General features: G+C 33.9%; 1 protein-coding gene across 1 annotated transcript in view; it reads right to left on the minus strand.

The window, feature by feature from the left end:
* LOC150104469 (U6 small nuclear RNA (adenine-(43)-N(6))-methyltransferase) overlaps positions 1-20,339 on the minus strand; it is a 64,837-nt gene that overhangs the window by 12,455 nt on the left and 32,043 nt on the right. Inside the window, exons 4-6 of the mRNA XM_090395647.1 lie at positions 18,212-18,281; positions 10,932-11,024; positions 734-862 (exon numbers count right to left, since the gene is read on the minus strand). Of these exons, the coding sequence (XP_090251773.1) occupies positions 734-862; positions 10,932-11,024; positions 18,212-18,281 (292 nt within the window). The remainder of the gene's footprint in view (positions 1-733; positions 863-10,931; positions 11,025-18,211; positions 18,282-20,339) is intronic.

Raw genomic sequence — 20,339 nt, forward strand, 5'->3', positions numbered from 1 at the left:
ACAGCATAAGAGATAATAAATGTTTATTTTCTTGATCATCTGACTAGAGTAATTATTTGGACAATAGATCAAGTGTTAACTAAAATATTTATTAAACCTACTAGTTTCACCAAACTTTAGCTGTTGGCATCTTCAGGGTAAAAGCACTTAGGTTAAAAAACATTACACAAATATGAATAACTGTAAAATTCTAACGATTATGATTATTATAGCAATCTAACGATTATCCAAATAATCACAGCATAAGAGAGTTAACCATCTAGAAGCCTGGTAACTAATATGACAAGAAATGGTAAACAACAGTTGTTTTCAATTTCTGAAATACATTTTATTCTATAATTTTGCACATAAAATTCTAGAATTTTATGTGTTCCCAATCACGAACAGTTATAAGCCTATAGTAACATCTCATTTTATATAATGTTTTATACTTTTCTCATTTTCTAGCAATATAATTTCAGATAAAAATATTACCATGTGGTTTCTTTAGTTCAAGGTCATTTTTTATCAAGCCTACACACATCTGATCTGATATTACAAGACATCAGATAATTACCTACTGAGAGGAATTCATTTCCATATTCAGCTAAATAAAGCATTTTTATTTTCTTCAAATTTGTATACTGATATTCTCTTTTCTACAGGAATGATATTTTTTTTTAATAAAAGAAAATATGTCCTTTAAAATAATATTTATTATATTTATATTCATATATATTATTTAAATACAAACCTGGATCTCATTGAGAATGATCTGTATTTTATTTAGTACTCCTTCTAGTGTATATACTGTTTCTTTCAGATCAGTGGGGAGAATATATATCATAGGTGGCTTGGGTCTCTGCTGTTTTATTGAAGGAATCTATTCAAAACGAAGTTTGAATTAGTCATCATATAATAATTTCTCTGAAAGTGAAAGGCAACAATTGCTTGTAATATTACTTAAATTTGCCAATTTAAGAGACATTATCTTGTGCTACAAATTATGATCATATATGGCTGCCAAGAATATAAAAGATGGAAATACAGAAATAATAGTTTCATTCGAAAAAGGTATCATGTAAACAATGTGACATGCATCCTTAACTGAAGGAGACATTAAAATCTTACCTTCAGTTAAGAAATTTAACTGTAGATCTTGGGCAAATGTTTCAGTTTACACTATCAACACCACTAGAGATACATTCTTAATTAAATACCCAATTTTTTTGAAACTGAAGAGAAACAGAAAACAATAATATATATATATATATATATATATATACATATATTGTGTGTATTTTTAAAAAAATTCATGATTTATACTCCTAGCTGACTAATTTTGACAGTAATATATCAGAACACAGAAAGGTAAATAAATAATTATTTATTGACTTATTGCTGATATTTTGCTGGTGTTATAACCAGCATCTTCAGAGCACAAAACAGTTTGTCACAGTATGCGAGAAAACAACAACATGGTGTAATAATGGGACTAGTTTGAAAAATTGTAGCAACAACACAAAGACTAAAGTCCTAATTAGTTGTTGTATGATTAGTAGCTGCTGCATGTGCTTCAATGGATTTAACAGAGGGTGGAGGAATTACTGATGCCAGTTTGGATGAATGAGATTTTGGTCATGGACGTATTTGTAGAATATACAAGCAACAGAAACTCTTGTCTGTGTGAGAATGGATGGAATGAATTGGTGTGAGATGGGTCACTAATATCAGCCTAATTGCTCTCTTCTGTATTCAGTCAAGTAATTTCTAAGGTGTCTTAATTTTTAGATATTTACAATTTCTAAGGTAAATTCCATAAGGTCTTGAATACTATTGAATATGCCCGACTCTTGATTACTGCATGAACAGTATTCAATAGTTGGGAGCAGATTTGTGATTCATATATGATTAAGAGCTGTTCAGGGGTGAAGTAATACCTTGAGCAAAAGAGGAATCCTAATTTGGATAATGATGAAGCAATAGTTGTATGTGCTCATGCCAAGAGAGGCCTGATTATCGAGAAATCCCAATCATCTTGTCTAGAGATTTGGATTTTGTCAAGAGTAAGACTGGAAGAAAATTGTTCTTTCTGATGAAAAATATTAGATAGAACTGTGTTTTTATAGCATTGAAACTGACAAGGCTGTTCCAAACCCCATCAAAGAATTCTACCAGCAGAGCTAGAAGTTGCTGCTCGGGATGATGTGGTGACTGGTGTGGGACATGGTTTGTCAACTGAGGAGGAGTGTAATATGCTGTCATCAGCAAAGCTGTGTTTTGGATTGGTGTTCAACTGGAACAGGTCATTGACATAAAAAGAAGGAAAAGAGCAGGTGAGAGAACAGAGCCTTGTGTAATCGCAGTATTACTTGCATGGTTAGAACACAAAGAACCCTCAACTATCACATGTAGTGTCAATAGTCAGAAAGCTGGCAGCCCAGTTGCAGAAGTCACAGAAGAGACCAAATGATGGGGGCACTTACTTAACAGACCTTCATGCCAGACTGTTGAAGGCCTTGAAGATACAAAGAGTGACCACCTTAGACTCAACAATGGCATTTGCCCAGAATGGGTGACATAGATAAGTACAACCCCTGATGATCTACATTGGAAGAATTCATACTGGCAATCATTTATTAGTTGAGCATTTTTGAAAGTAATGAAGGAGTTGAATGTTAGTTGTTCTTTCCATTATTACTTTAAAGAGAAATGGGATGAGGGAAATTGGGCAGTAGGTTGATGCTAAGGATTTGTCATCCTTCTTAGGAATAGGTTGCACATGGGATAATTTTCATGCTGCAGGATAGATACTAGTAGAATATGAAAGTGTAAAAAGGCAAAACAGCTCTAGGATGATTGGCAAAATGCCATTCAGACTAAGAGATATTTTTGTGTCTAATTTGGATAAAATTTGCTGCAATACTGAAGACACTAACCAGCAGAGCTAGAAAAGTGGTGAGTCCATTGTATAAATCCCAGACCACACCTGGATTACTGTACTAAGATTTAGTCACTGGGATTTAGAGGGGATAAATTAAACTTGGAGAGGGTACAGAGGCAGATAACAAAAATATTATCAGGACTGTACATTGTGGTGTTTGGTGGAGAGAGGGAGCAAAAGTGACATGATTGCAACATTAAAATAGTGGAGAGGTAGTTACAGGGTTGACAATTGGAGTTCTTTCATATGGAAACAAGGGAAAGGAGTGAAGACAAGGGGGCCATTCCTAACAGAGAAAATGGTGAGCAAGAGTGTAAAGTGTCTATTTTTGCATGGATGGTGATTGGATAGTGGAATGCATTGCCTGACAGGATAGTGAAAGCACAAATGGTGAATGAGTTTAAGGAGTGGTATGATAGACTTTAGTGTTGCCTAAGATGGGTCTCCGATGATAAGTCTTGTGGCTCCATGAACATCCTAAATAATAATAATTTACTGTATAGGTATACGTCATGAAAAATGAAACTCCCACCTGATAATGTGTAGGATATTAATTCAACATCAAAAGTAAATAGTTATAGTTATTGTATGTGTCACCTACAGGTGAATACATTGCCATCTATTTAATCTTTTTCAGAAGTGATGACACATTTAGTGAAAGATAACAGGCATTCACTTTATTTTGCAGCAGTGTGTGAGTGTTAAGTGATGACACTTAAAATTGAAACATGGAAAGGCAGCAGGAGTAGATGATATTCGACCCAAAATGCTGAAGTATGATGGTATAAAAGTCTTACAGTGGCTGCACTGCACAGTTCAGAAAGCCTGGACAGAGGGATGAATTCCGGATGATTGGAGTAGAGCTCTCATAGTACCCATATATAAAAAGAGAAATAAAACTGAATGTGAGAATTACAGAGGTATTTCCCTACTGAGTGTTCCTGGCAAGATTCATGCAAGTATACTTGAGAAACAGTTGAGAAGAATTGTGGAAGAAAAGCTTGGTGAAGAACAAGCTGGATTCAGGCCAAATAGAGGCTGTCAGGATCAGATCTTCACACTTTACGACAAATAGCTGAGAAAGCATGGGAATATAACAAAGATCTGTATTTAAGTTTTGTCGATATGGAAAAGGCGTATGACAAGGTGCCAAGAGAGAAGCTATTCAAAACGCTACAGTTATATGGTGTCAATGGGGCATTATATCAAGCAATACTTAGTTTTAATTTGAGTTGTAAGTCAGCAGTTAGAATTGAAGGAAGTACATGAAGATGGTTTAATGTTAAATCTGGTGTGAGACAAGGATGTACATTATCCCCCTCTGTTATTCATTATCTATATGGATCACATTATGAAGGAAAGTGGTATTAAACATGATATCAAAATTGGAGATGTTAATGTCAGCTCTTTGCTTTTTGCGGACGATGTTATACTTTTAAATAAATCTGCTACAAGTCTGCAAGATTCCCTGACTAAATTGAATTACTGTTGTAATAGATATGGTATGAAGGTCAGCAATAAAAAGACAAAGACAAAGAAAATAGGTAGAATCGTTGAAAATGTCAACTGCGTTGTGAATGGTAAACCAGTGGAACAAGTAAAACATTTCTGCCACTTAGGCACGATTTTTAGTGAAGATGGTAAATTAAGTATGGAAATAGACAAAAGAATCAACGAAGTTGGTATGGTAGGAAGTCAATTGAATAAATTCATATGGAATAAGAGAGAAATTAGTCGGAACACTAAATTAGCTGTATACAAGACAGTGTTCAAACCAGTTTTAACTTATGGATCTGAGAGCTGGGTCAGAAGTAAAACACTTGATTAAGGACTAGAGACCACAGATATGAGAGTCCTCAGAAAAATTAGAGGCGTGAACAGATGGCATCAATGGCAATATCATATTAAAAATGAGGATATCAGAAAAGAACTTGACATTGTCAACATCCAGGAATGCATTGGCAGAGCTAATCTCAGGTGGTATGGTCACTTAAACAGAATGGGCAAGGAAAGATTAGCAAAACAAGTGTTCTCTGCCAGGTTGGCAGGAAAATGACCCAGAGGAAGACCAAGATATAGGTGGATTGATACTGTACAAAGTGCCTTAGACGATAGAAATATAAGATCTGATAATGTTGGAGTCTTGACAAGTAACAGACTGATTTGGGGGAAAATTGTAGATAGGAAGTTAGTAATGATGTAAATTTTTCACGTAGTACTATCATATCCTCTACACCTCTTGAGGGTACATGGCAGAAATTTGATGATGATGAAAGCCACTGAAGAAAAGTTTTCTTTCATAGCATCTACAATACTGAAAACTTTATTTCCTTTTTTTTTTATGACTCACGCATGGAGTGAAAAGACTCATCGCGGGAGGTCCTTCCTAAGAAACACGAAGTCTATCAAGACTCATCGTGGGAGGTCCCTCCTAGGAAACACAAAATCTATCATACCACGACTTAAACTCATCGACTGTTCTCGTCTCTCACCACTCTATCAGGCAATGCATTCCATGGTTCAACCACCCTCCATGCAAAGAAACCACTCCTCACCCTCTTGCTCACAGTTTCCTTTCATAACATTGACATCAAACAATTAAAACTTGGTCTTTCACAATATGCTTTTTTCAACAAGGTGGTGTAGTATGAAGTTGAATTAAAAATTAAATACATTTCAAAATACAATGCAAAACTATATTTAGTTGGAAGGATATACACACATCTGTTTCAAATTTCAAATATACAAGAGTTTGCATCATTTCTATAGTGAACTGGATTTTATGGATTAAGGTGAACATACAAAATTGTTCAAGTCTTCTAGGATAAGCTTCCCAATCATCCCTATACTGCAACTACATGAATGATTTTTCTAAGTTATTTGTGATACGGAATCAACGTCTCATCATTTGAAGTCTCTCATACGCTCAAGCACCATATCAGAACTTTTTACTTTACTGGTAACCATCTAAAACTTGTGTATCAATCTACTGCAAATGTGCTAGATGACTTACATGGTTAAATGCTATTGTCATGTTTAGATTATTTATAAAGTAACTGTATGAATGAGTCTCCAGAGCTTTTTTTTTATTGAATATTTTCTCTACACTGAAAGAATAGTATATTTCATTAGTTTCTAAGTTCCAAAACAAGTTATTAGTTCTAAGTAGCAAAACATTAGTCTCTATTTGTTTTATTTTTAATAAAACCAAGATCTGAATGGTTTCACTTAATTCTCATGCATTTATTATAAAATGTGGAGTGTTTTAAAAGTCAATGTAGAATAATTAAGCTGAGAAAAGCATTTTTTCCCAACTGAATATCATCTGGTATTATGTATTTATATTAAAAATTGAATATATAGTAATCTACCATTTATCTAACTTCCACATCAGTGATCCTTCAAAGTTTAGAACCTTAAGTCAACTGATTCCTGAAATTACAGTTTCCTACAATCCATTAGGTGCTGTGCAGTCAGCCAAATATAATCACTTTTTTCTTTACCAGATATCACTCTTTATATGGCCCATAAGTCATGAAGCGGTCTATGCCATATTGATGATATTAATGAAAAGAATTCTTCTTTTCATTAATTTACTATTTTGTAGTTCAGATTCTCCCATTTGCTTTTAGTTGGCTAAGAAATATTAATGTCTCTTCTGACTTTTGAAATTTATATTTCAAAAGTCAGAAGAGACATTAATATTTCTAATATACAGCAAGCATACTTTGCTTGCTGTATATTAAAAATCTGGCTATTTGTTATTCCTTTCTAAATTGAGTTTATTAATTTCAGTAATGCAAAATTTAGGCATCAATACATACTGCTGATTTTTGTTATTTGTTTACCACAGAAGTGAAAGAAATATTCCATTTCTTACTACAGTTTCATTTCCTGTTAACTGTCTACAGGAAATTTGCTTATAAATTTACTTCATAAATCCATATGCTGTATAATTTTTAAAATACTTAAAAAAGCATTTATTCCAGGAATGATTCACTCATCATTTGTTGCCAGAAGTAAACGCACATATAGAAAAGCCTTAACTTTGAATAATTCTGCTAGAATGCACACAATGATATGTGATTGATGTTAATCAGTCATTATACATATTATTCTAAATAATTAAATTCATTTCCTGGCCACTTTTATATTATCAGGCATTCAAAAATATAAACATTTGTATATTAAAATTATTCCTAAGAATGAGGAATCTCCCATCCACAATTATTTCCTAATAATTGTGGATGGGACTTCTATTATTATTAATTATAACATGCTACTGAATGATACACATTCTGATGAGATCAAGCTGGATGAGTGTGGCCCACATATCCCCCCCCCCCATTCTCCCACATATATATATTAGGATCTAAGAAAATATTATGTCCCAGTTTGTGAATCACTAAAGTTGGTCACTCTACCCTTTAGATTTGACATATTCACATTATGAAAAGTCAACCCTGATTGCAACACATCTACTATAATCTTAAATCTATTCATGCTCCAATTCACTTATATGTTGCTCACTCTAAGTAAAATCAGCTCTCAACCTTGTACAACTTCTAGGAATGCCCCTAGTCCTTATCCCTTTCCCTAGTTTACCATTTGAATAATCTCTCCTATCTCAATTCACTAAATACCTCGCAACAGATTAAGTATTACAATCATATCCCTTGCATTCATACATCCACATATCGCAACTACATAAAAATATAACACGTCAGAATTGTCTGTATTTCAGGAAATTGCATTTAGATTATTTGTACTAAATTCAAATATGAAATAATTATTTTAGGAAAGTAAGATAGGTTTCACAAATTTGACTATACCGTATGCAGGAGTGACCAATAGCAAGGAAACATTTATTATATGATATCTTGACTTTGTGACATTTTTCACTGTTATTTTTAAAAAGTGCTACAATTCTAAATTTGTCAGTTTTTTTTTTTTTTTTCCTTGTCCAAAGTATGATATCGATACAAAATTAATAACGGAAAAAACTCACGTACAAAGATTATTTAATAGTATAATTTTCGCCAGTGTGTCACAGGCATCTTCAGTACATTAAGCTCAAATTAAACAATAACTGACAATTCAAAAAAGCGCCACCTAAGTAGCTGGTGTAAGATAACTAAAAAGGTCAATAACTTTCCTAAAAAAAAAAATAAATAAATAAATAAAAAAAATATAAAAAATATAAAAATAAAAATAAATAAAAAAAATCAATACAATAAAAAGTTGGGAAAGATTAGCTGATTTGCAAAGTACTATCTCCCATAAGGGGATAGACGTAAGCCATCAGATCTGTTTAAGTTAGGTGAATGAAGTAGAATTTCACGTTTCTTTATAAAGGCGTTCCATGAGAAACTGACTTTTGTGAAGAACTCTTGTCTTTCTCCAGTGAACTCTGTGTCTAGTGAAGATGGCATGTTCTGCAAGTCCGGACTTTTCAGTACACAATAAATAACAGAAAAAAACTCACGTAGAAAGATTATTTATTAGTATAATTTTCGCCTGTGTGTCACAGGCAAAAATTATATATATTTTTTTTCCGTTATTTATTGTGTACCCATATGTCTACTCACGGTTTACCTCTTTTAAAACTTCAGACTTTTCAGGTTTAAAGTATTCAATATAAGATTGGTGTTCTTCTAGCCGAATAGAGGCAGATCTTCCCGTTTGCCTGAAATAAGATAATCTACAAGAGCAGAGAATCTGGTAGACACCTGGATGATTAAGATGTGGAAGCTTGTCCTTAGGAGAAGTGAGAAAGGTGGAGATTTTTCTAAACGGTCGAAAGGCAACAAAAATATTCAGTGGTTTTAAAACTTTTGCTATACTTCACTGATGCCTTGTACATAAGGGATAGTAATGCGCATTATTTCTTCTGTGTTTGAAGAGGAAGACATATTAAAACTACTCAAAGTTCTTTTAATGAAGCAATTCTTATAACCATTAGATAGAAAGGAAGAAGTTATATATTATAGTTCTTTCTGTAAAAAAGAAAAAAAAAAAAACTTAAAGTATGATATGGAATCATTCATGTACCACCATTCTGGAGCAATATGCAATCATTTCAGCTATAGGGGAAAATAACACTTCTATTTGACTAGAGTGATTATTGTAAATAACCTGTGAGGCTCTCCTGATTAAATCATTGGCACTTATTATATGTGGCATGTCTAAAAATCAGGAATTTTTGACTTGCATTGTTTTTTCCCCCATCAGTTACTGTGATATATAATAGAAACATTTTTCCTCAATGGAAAAATGTTTCTATTATAACACTTGAAGTTTCTCATGATATTGCACGTGATTTAACGCAAGTTTAGTGAAATAATTTAGCAACAAAGTTTAAACATAAATTTGTTTGCCAATAACTTTCACTTGCAGTTACTTGGCTTAGATATACATAAACACTGTTGAAGTGTGCAATACAGATCAATAACATTATTATTGTTAAAGCAACATTTTATTCATAAAAAGAAATCATCAAGGAATATCGCCTTTAAGTCATCATGATGAATACTTTGTAGCAAAATGAATAACTAGTTTGAAAGAAGTTTGATTTTCCAATTGAAAGTAACACAGTGCTTTTATAAAAGTGGAATGCTCAACAAAAAACATGTTTGTCTATAAGAACTTGGGAAAGGGGGGGGGGAGAAAGAGAGAGAGAATGCCAACTAGTTGTTTTATATGATAGCACAAATAGAAATTATCACAAAAATAAAGTGAAGCTGAGCAGTTCTAACTTAACTTGTGGATTACTCCTACAATTCAATGTCCATAATTTATTTATCCTTTTAGTTACTTTATTATCAGCAATTTTCTCCCCCAACTCTTTAGAAGTTACCAGATAAGTTTAGTAAAATTCTCATAGCAGACTGGAAATTTTTTTTTCTAAAACAGAACAAAAGAAATTAGGTTTGTTTTTTTTAGTTTTATTTTTTCATGGGAAGGGGGTGGTTAGAATTTTCCATTTGATTGAAAGGAAATAATAAACAGTTCAGGAAAACAATGGCCTTCCAATAGAAACAAAGTAAATAGAGCAAGTGAAACTACCATTTTTGTTTATAGTTTGCCATATAAAATAATTCTTTCTCCCTGCTTCATTAATCTTCTAATTTCTGTATTTTGTTTGCTTGTGAGAAAATTATGCCAGAAATGTTACTTACTAGTCTCCCCCCCTTCAAATTATTGAAACCAACTGAGAACTTCAGTAATTATATTTGAATCTAACAATTATGTGGACAGCATTCATTGGCCCAAAGAGCAGTGCTTCCCCGCAGTGCATGAAGCGTTCCTTCAGATCACCAAAGAAAATATTGCTTTCCCAATGTCATCAGGTAAACAGCAGATTAATGCAGTGGTTTCCAAACTGTGCCTCATGGCACCCTAGGGCACCATGAAATATTCCAAAATTTTCACTGAAATATTCCAAAATTTTCACTGAAATGACACTTAGCTCACATGGTTTTAGAATCAGAATTGGAAATTCTGACTTTAAACAGTTTGATTCCAGGATTTGAGAATAGGTGCAGTGAACAACAGGTTCATCTATCCCACTAATTATGATTTATTTATTCAATGATTTGATTGTTCATAATATGTACTTATTTAATACTTTTTACATAAATTGTGAATTTCACAATTTATGTGAATTTCAAACACACGAATCATTTATTTTTTTAACTTAACCAACCTGACCCCACCACAACTGCGCGCTGCAACTGTTAGGTAGGCCTATGTTCTGACTTTGGGCACCGTTGAAAAATCCTGATACACTAAGGGTGGGGCGAACTGAAAAAGTTTGGGAACCACTGGATTAATGTATTTCAAAAAGAACACACTGAAAATTTTGAAGTTTTCTCAATTAATGCTGGAAACTGTTTTTTAGAACACTTACCTGATGAAGATTCAATAAATGCATATTTTTTTTTTACAATAAAAAAAATATATATATACATACAAACATATATAGAGAGCAGGTTCTACTAAATCTAACCTGCATAATAGCAAAACTTGTAGCAAATGTCCATGCTATACCCCATCGTATTGTTTTCCCTTGACAAAATTCTGTTGTAGAAAATTGTACATCCTATAAAGAAAAAACCATTAGAATGTTTTATGCTTTTATTAAGGCCCAAGCATATGATGTTATTTGCTTATGAATATTTATACCAGCATGTGGTTTTTGTTCTAAAAGGAATATAATGCATTTTGTTCTCAGTGCCTTTTTTTTTTTTCACTGCTTAAAATTGTCATAAATACCATATGCCATTAATATCAATAATTAACCACCAAAGAACCCTAATGAGTTTGAGATAGTGCTGCATCATAGTGAGACTTTAAAATGTATTAATAAAGGTAATTATATGGACTTTTTTGGAGGTCATGTCTTTAATTAGCTTATTATGACAGTAAATATCATTAACAGTCAGAATCCAAAGTTACCACAGATACCATTATTATTTTACTTTACACAGAGTGTAAAGTAAAATAAAAATCTAGTAATCACAATAAAAATCAAGTAATCACAAGATCAGGATCTCTAAAGAAATGTTGTGTGAAATATAATGAGATATTCCATGTGTAGAACATTATTTCTGAATAACTATAAGAGAATAGTCTATAATGCTTGTGATGTCCTAATGAGACGAACATGCTTATCTTAAGAGAGGTTCTTTCATCTCATTGAAGAGTTAATAGTAGCTTGAACTCATGTCATAGGGAATGAATGGGGAAGGGATCCAGTTTACTTGACTCCATGCAATCAGAAGTGGCTTAATACATCTTAGTATGCAATTTAATTCATGTCATACTATAGAAGAAATGTCCAATTTACTTTGTTTGCAATGCAGTATAGTGTGCAGATTTCACTGAAGGAATGAGCAATATTGACTCTCATTATTAGCAAAAACATTATTACAACAGACTTGCTCTATAATAAACTACCAAAAATTGGTGACCAAGTCTTCAATAGATAAGGAATTTTTGGTACTTGGTTAAAGTGAATCACACCATATTCTATAACAAACCATGTTCCTGCCACACCTAGATGAATCACCTTGGAGATTCAGTGGCAAACTCTGAAGAAAACATTGATTGATTCTGTCAGAGAGGCATGTGGTGAGGTTGTTTGTAAGGATAAAAAAATCAGAACTCCCTGGTGGACACAGGAGGTTAAAGAGGCAGTGAAGGAAAAGAAGAAAGCATACCAAAAGTTCCTGTCAAATAAGTCAGCTTGTGCTCTTAGAGAATATAGAGACAAATGCAAGAATGCTAAACACTGTGTAAAACTAGCTAAACAAAAGTCATGGGAGGACTTTGGCAAGAATATAGAAAATAAATATCAAGAAGGTGGCAAAATATTCTGGAGGTTGTTGAAGAAGCTTAAGAATGGAGGAAAGAGTGCTATAAAAGGAATTAGAGATGATAAAGGTGACATGAAAACGGGAGAAAAAGATATCCTTGAAGTATGGAGTAAGTACTTTGAAAAACTGCTAAATGAAACAAGCAGTGATGACAGCACAGTGGTAAAAAACACTGACCAGGCATGCAGTCAGGAATACATATCCATACTTGAAGTAGAAAAAGCCATCAAAGGCTTAAAATGTGGAAAGGCAGCAGGAGTAGATGATATTCGACCAGAAATGCTGAAGTATGGTGGTATAAGAGTCTTACAGTGGCTGCACTGCATAGTTCAGAAAGCCTGGACAGAGGGATGAATTCCCGATGATTGGAGTAGAGCTCTCATAGTGCCCATATATAAAACGGGAAATAAAACTGAATGTGAGAATTACAGAGGTATTTCCCTACTGAGTGTTCCTGGCAAGATCTATGCAAGTATACTTGAGAAACGGTTGAGAAGAATTGTGGAAGAAAAGCTTGGTGAAGAACAAGCTGGATTCAGGCCAAATAGAGGCTGTCAGGATCAGATCTTCACTTTACGACAAATAGTCGAGAAAGCATGGGAATATAACAAAGATCTGTATTTAAGTTTTGTCGATCTGGAAAAGGCATATGACAAGGTGCCAAGAGAGAAGCTATTCAATACGCTGCAGTTATATGGTGTCAATGGGACATTATATCAAGCAATACTTAGTCTTTATTTGAGTTGTAAGTCAGCAGTTAGAATTGAAGGAAGTACAGGAAGATGGTTTAATGTTAAATCTGGTGTGAGACAAGGATGTACATTATCCCCTCTGTTATTCATTATCTATATGGATCACATTATGAAGGAAAGTGGTATTAAACATGATATCAAAATTGGAGATGTTAATGTCAGCTCTTTGCTTTATGCGGATGATGTTATACTTCTAAATAAATCCGCTACAAGTCTGCAAGATTCTCTGACTAAATTGAATAGCTGTTGTAATAGATATGGTATGAAGGTCAGCAATAAAAAGACAAAGACAATGAAAATAGGCAGAATCATTGAAAATGTCAACTGTGTTGTGAATGGAGAACCTGTGGAACAAGTAAAACATTTCAGCTATTTAGGCACGATTTTTACTGAAGATGGTAAATTAAATATAGAAATTGACAACAGAATCAGCAAAGCTGGTATGGTGGGAAGTCAATTGAATAAATTCATATGGAATAAGAGAGAAATTAGTCGGAACACTAAATTAGCTGTATACAAGACAGTGTTCAAACCAGTTTTAACTTATGGATCTGAGAGCTGGGTCAGAAGTAAAACACTTGACCAAAGACTAGAGACTTCAGATATGAGAGTCCTGAGAAAGATTATAGGCGTGAACAGATGGCATTAATGGCAATATCATATTAAAAACGAGGATATTAGGAAAGAACTTGACATTGTCAGCATCCAGGAATGCGTTAGCAGAGCTAATCTCAGGTGGTATGGTCACTTAAACAGAATGGGCGAGAAAAGATTAGCAAAACAAGTGTTCTCTGCCAGGTTGGCAGCAAAACGACCCAGAGGAAGACCAAGATATAGGTGGATTGATACGGTACAAAGTGCTTTAGACGATAGAAATATAAGATCTGATAATATTGGAGTGTTGACAAGTAACAGACTGATTTGGAGGAAAATTGTAGATAGGAAATTAATAATGATGTAATTTTTTTCATGTAGTACTATCATATCCTGTACACCCCTTGAGGGTACATGGCAGGAATTTGATGATGATGATGATGATGAAGTTACCAAATGTATACGGCTGCTGTTTATTATTGGTTTATAATTAATGACAAACAAATCCCTTTCCCTCTTTTCATAATGTTTTTTTTTTTTAATAATGCCCATCATAAATGCAAATATGTATAGCTACAGTTTATAAACTCAGTTGTTATTTGCTCCACCCACCAACTTATAGAACACACACATATAATATTACAGATGTAAATTATTAAGCCAATAATGAAAGTACTTCTATTCACACCTGTTCTTTCACTCCCTTATATTTTCCATTGTCGCATGGCTCATTAATGGTTGTAAATGCATCAAAGTCTTTTAGTAATTCAAATATGCCAACCAAATATAGTATCCCCCTTAAGTGCAGTTTAATAACAAGGGCAGACAAGAGACAGATCATCCAGAAACTTTGCTCTAGAAATCAAACATGGTATGTTGTGACTACTTCAGGCCTCCAATAAGCAGGATGGCAGTCAAATGTTGAACAATGAAATTCATCTACTGCCTAAAGATCTAACATCACATCCATTCCACAGTGAGATTCAAGCTAATGATCTGTTGGCTGGAGAGCTGACACCCTATTCTAGTCTATTCATTTGACCAACCAGACAGACAAACTGTTAAGTTAATTTAGACATTCTCTTTAGAGATCACATGTGAAAGTCATTTTTAGATATTCTCTGCATTGCAGCAAGTAAATAAACTGACATGAAGGCATAAATACAAACACCACCATAAAAGAAGTTGCAAATTATCAAAGGAACACTGCAACATGAGAATTAAATTTATACATTTCATAAACAAACAGCAATGAACATACTGAGTATTGTATTATCAGGAAGGACAGAGGGAATAGGACAGGAATGGTGTGTATTGCTGATGATAACTGAAGAATTACAACCAACAAAATTAAGAGGTAAAAAGAGTATTTTAGTCTGGGGGAGATGATTCATTTGAGCCTGTCTAGTGAGATAAAGGCCAATAGGACATTGTTGGTTGCTGCTATAGGGGTCCACAAGAAGATGTAGATGCCATGTATCAGTAGATCAGCACAATGAGTGCAGGCCAAATAAGTATTATGGGAGACTTTAACTATGGGGACATGGAGGAAAGGAGGAATGGTAAGATGGAAGCAGAATTTATACAGTTGCTAAGGGATAAGTACATGAAACATGTTCTCCTTGTAGATAGACTTATACATTGGCTATCCATAGCTTTTAATTTTTCAGGAAATGACAATGTATGCTTACAGAGGGGACAAGGAGTTTGAGGGTGTTGGATCTGATAATAGCATCAGAAGATGTATCCATAACCAAGGTAGACACTTTGAATCAGGGAGAGTAACCATCCAGTCTTATTCTGGAAAGTTGCCAATATGGAATTCTCTGTCAAGAAAGGGTTTAAGTTTAATTATAAAGCTGGTAATTATGACAGGCCTAGGAATCATCTTGAAGTAGTGCTATGGCTTGAAAAGTTACAAAGAAAGAATGTCAGATGCATGGGAAGTGGTGAAAGGTTGTTTTGAGAGAAGCAGTATCACAGACTGCATACCCATTTTTAAGAAGATAAATCAAGTGGAAATTGAGTGGATGAGTAGAGATATAAAGCAAGAGCTGCAAAAAAGAAAACACTGTGGAGGGAATATAAAGAAAATGTGATCAGCATACTCATGAGAGTACAAAGTGCAAGCAAGAAGGGTGACTAATTTGGTAAGATAGGCCTAATCAAATTATGAGAGAAAATTAGGTAACCGGGCTAAAATAAACTCAAGAGTTTTTTTTTTTTGGTTATGTAATGAGTAAGAGGAAAAATGACAATGGCAGGATAACTTTAAACAATGATCATGGTAAGAAGGTGAGAGAGGCAAAAGAAATAGCTGAGTAGCAGAATGATCATTTTGCAAAGGTGTATCATGAAGGTGGAGATTTTGTAGTTGCTGATGTGATGCATATCAAATTGAGGTAAATGAAGAAGAAGTGTTCAGCATATTGAAAAATATGAATGTGAAAATACAGCAGTGGGACTGGATGGCATGTCAGTCTGTGTACTGCATGAATGTGCAAGAGAACTAGCATTGCCTCTGAAGAAGTTGTTCAATCCAAGTATCAGCTTTGGTAAGATTCCAGGGGAGTGGAACGAGGGTAAAGGTGGCTCCATGATAGAGGTAGCAAACTACAAACCAATTAACCAATATCAGGAATGGTTGTTAAAGTATTGGAAAAGTTAGTTAAAGGTAAAATCCAACACTGGGTGGATAGGGATGTGATACTCTACAGCTGGCAGTATGGCTCTGTAAAAGGTAGGTCCTGCTTCAGTAATGTATTTATATTTTATAATCAAGTGACAGCAGAATTGGATAAAGGCAATGCCTACACCATGATAGTGCTGAACTTTGCAAATATATTTGACAGAATACCACATGTAAAACTATTACAAAAACTGGAGATGGGAATGGATATGATAGTAACATGGGGGTGAAAGACTGCAGACACCAGAGAGTAGTATGTGGTGGAGTGGAATCTGGGAGAATGAGGGTGACAGTACCTCATGGGTTCAGTACTAGGGCCACCACTCTTTAATTTGTATATCAATGATATAGGGGAAAGATTTAAGAAGGGATATTCAGTTGTTTGCTGATGATGATGCAAAACTGGGAAGCAATAGCTTCATAAAGGTAATGTGTAGATCCTACAGGATGATTTAAATATACTGGAATTGTGGGCAAAGGATAATGATTATCAATTTAATGTTGTAAAATGTAAGGTAATGCACTTCAGGTTGAAAAAGTTGCATATATCGATGATACTGGATTGCCAGAAATTGATGAGACTAGGGACATGGGGATAATGGTGAACAGAGAGTTGCTAAAAAGAGAGGGCATATTGCAAAAGTTGGTAAAATGGATCAAAGGATTACTTGGATGTTGAAAAACATGCTAACAAGATAGGGAACTTATTATCCCTCCTTATAAGGCTATGATTCAGCCACATCTCGATTACTGTGCAGTGCAGAGATTTGGTCACGTGAGTTTCTTGGGTGGTAGAGAAAGTTCAGAGATGAATAACTAATCTGGTGATAGGCCTGTTCAATGCTCTCTATGAGGACAGATTGAAAGTTTAGTTGAAAAGAGGGGCAATGATAAGATATTAAAGATATATTAAAGGGGATTTATAAAATTGTTGCAGAGGAAGTTTTTTGATATATGACATATAGTCAGAGAACTAGAAGCCACTTGTGGAAATTGTGTAAGAACGTGATTAGTAGGGATATGCGGACTAGCTTTTTCATGTGTAGAGAGTAGTGAATGAATGGAATAGATTACCAGAATGACAGTGAACGAGTGTAAGGAGAGGTATGAAAGTTTTTGTGTGTGTATATAATAGCTAGTATGGGTCTTCCACAATGAGTGTCTGAACTCCATGAAGATACCATATAATAATGTTAATGTTTAGTTAAATATGAAAGCTTAATTATAAATTAAAGGTACCAAGAAATTATATACTTGGTTTAATCCTTTATCCAAGTATAAGCAAACAAAGTTTGTGCCTGAAGTATTTTCAGGAACTGAGGCAACTCGTGTATAGAGCTAATCCCTTCACATCACTCGCCTTAGTATATAATTTCTTGGTGCCTTTAATTTATAGTATAGCCAAGTGGGAAAACTTCCAAGAACTGTTCAGCTAATCCAGAGTATTTTAATAATAAGGTGTGACACCTTTTGGCTACTCATATATGAAAATATGGCTTCTGCATAACTTCAACCTTTGCAGCACCCCTGTGTCTGGATCCCACTGATAAGACCTCAATTAAAGGTTGAAACTGGTCTGGGTAGTGACCCTTTCCCATAATGCATAATCCTTATGGACATTATACATGTCCATAAGGATATGTGCTTTGCATTATGGGATACTAAGGCAAGTGATGTGAAGTTATTAGCTTCTATTGAGTTGCCCCAGTCCTGAAAATACTTCAGGTGCCTTTAATTTATAGTATAACCAAGTGGAAAAACTTCCAAGAACTAAAAGTTAATTACCTCTATAATTCAACACGAATTGAAAATTTCAACTGATCTTAAAAAAAAAAAAAATGACATTTTATAATTAGGTTATAAATAAACTCCATACCTGAATGTTCTTCAATATGTCTTTAATAGCAAGCATATTTTTCTTTTTCCCAAGCATTGATGTGTATATCCTATTAGAGATAAATATTAATGATGACAATTAAGCAATGACAAGTACAGTATAGTCTCAAATCTAAATACAACTTTTGGCTGTCCAAGCAGATTTGGTCATATTATCTTAATGGAAAATAGTATGGGCTCAACACAATCAATAACTGAAGGAAAGAGGAATTCTATTAAACCTTGATAAATATATATATATATATTTTTTATTTTATTTTTTTCCAGAGAAGGATTAAAAAAAAACTAACACAGAAGGGAGAAAAAGATAAATCACTCTTATCTTAGAAAATATTTTTCATTTACCAAAGCCAACTAACTTAGCTGTCAAGCCTACTATGTTTTAAATGGTTTTTAAAATAGACGCATGTAATATGCATGCAGAAGAATATCAACATATTACTGTATTTCTGACCCTGCAATGTATGTAAATTTTGGTGGATACACCAAAGAAAGCACTATTAATCCTATTAGTGAAAAACTGTATGACCTGCAATGCAAGAGAAAAGAGAGGAAGAGAGCATCTTTATATCTTAATGTTGGGGAGGTTATACATACATTGACAATGCTAGGCTTTATGTTATAAAATTTACATGACATTAGACAGACTGCTATTATTATTATCCTAAGACCCGATGGAGTCAAAGACTCATCAAGGAGGTCCCTTTGTCATACACACAGCTCATCATAACTTGCCTTAAATACATTCAAATTCTCTGCAGACACCATACTCTCAGACAAGGCATTCCAATCATTCACAACTCTGCATACAAGAAACCTACTTCTCATTTCCTTGTTCTTTACATAGATTGCCACCTTAAATGGACAAAACATATAGAATACCTACATAGTAAACTCTTGATCATTTCAGCCAAAGTCATCCAAGTAAAACATGATTCCATCTATCGTGTGAACAATACTTAGATATGGTATAACAGTCCATGCAAACACATCAAAGATCCGTGTAACCAAATTAGAAAAATTACACAGAAAAATTGTTTCAACAGTGCTTTGGAAATCTCATATACACCAGCCAATAAATGAACCACTTATGGTGATACACAAAATCCTGAGCATGAGGCACTATGTAATGTTACTAAGCAATTACTTCAACAACACTTATCGTAACAACAGAGACACGTATTGCATAACACGATCCACTACAACTATTTACACAACTAGATGGTTCAACACTCATAAGGTTCAGAAGTGAGATTACATCTCATACCCACACTACTCAACAATTTACCACAAAATGTAAAACACATAAACAATCACAGAACTACAGCATCCAATACCTACACTCCAACCATGAAAAGTACCAAACAACAAAAAATAGTGTATACTAATCTCACTCTCTTCATAAAAGCTACCCTAGCTTCGAAGTTGGTGGGATTAGCACCTCAACATGTTTCAATCAACTAATCCTCTTAACCACTATTATTCAGTGCTAAGTAAATAATATTACTGTTATTTACTTAGCACTGAATACTGAACTATTTGAACAGACTGCATTGTGTTAACTGTATAAATGTAAACAGCCTGAATGATAATAATCTCTCTATCAAATGTATATTTATAAAAAAAGAATAATTATATTCAGAATTGTAGACTTAATCTCTGTAGTGACCAAAATATGTAACATGAGATTTAAATTAAATTTAATTTAATTATAATTTAATGATAATTTAATTATAATAATTTAATTATCATCTCATAATTTAATTTACTAATTAAATTATGAGATGATTAATTGTATACACATGTGTACATGTCATCATCATCATCATCATCAAATTCCTGCCATGTACCCTCAAGGGGTGTACAGGATATGACAGTACTACATGAAAAAATTACATCATCACTAACTTCCTATCTACAATTTTCCTCCAAATCAGTCTGTTACTTGTCAAGACTCCAACATTATCAGATCTTATATTTCTATCGTCTAAGGCACTTTGTACCGTATCAATCCACCTATATCTTGGTCTTCCTCTGGGTCGTTTTCCTGCCAACCTGGCAGAGAACATTTGTTTTGCTAATCTTTCCTCTCCCATTCTATTTAAGTG

Source organism: Typopeltis vanoorti, chromosome 7 (genome assembly GCF_054136105.1).
Source record: "Typopeltis vanoorti isolate ZY-2024b chromosome 7, IOZ_Tvanoo_1.0, whole genome shotgun sequence".
NCBI classification, from domain to species: Eukaryota; Metazoa; Arthropoda; class Arachnida; order Uropygi; family Thelyphonidae; genus Typopeltis; species Typopeltis vanoorti.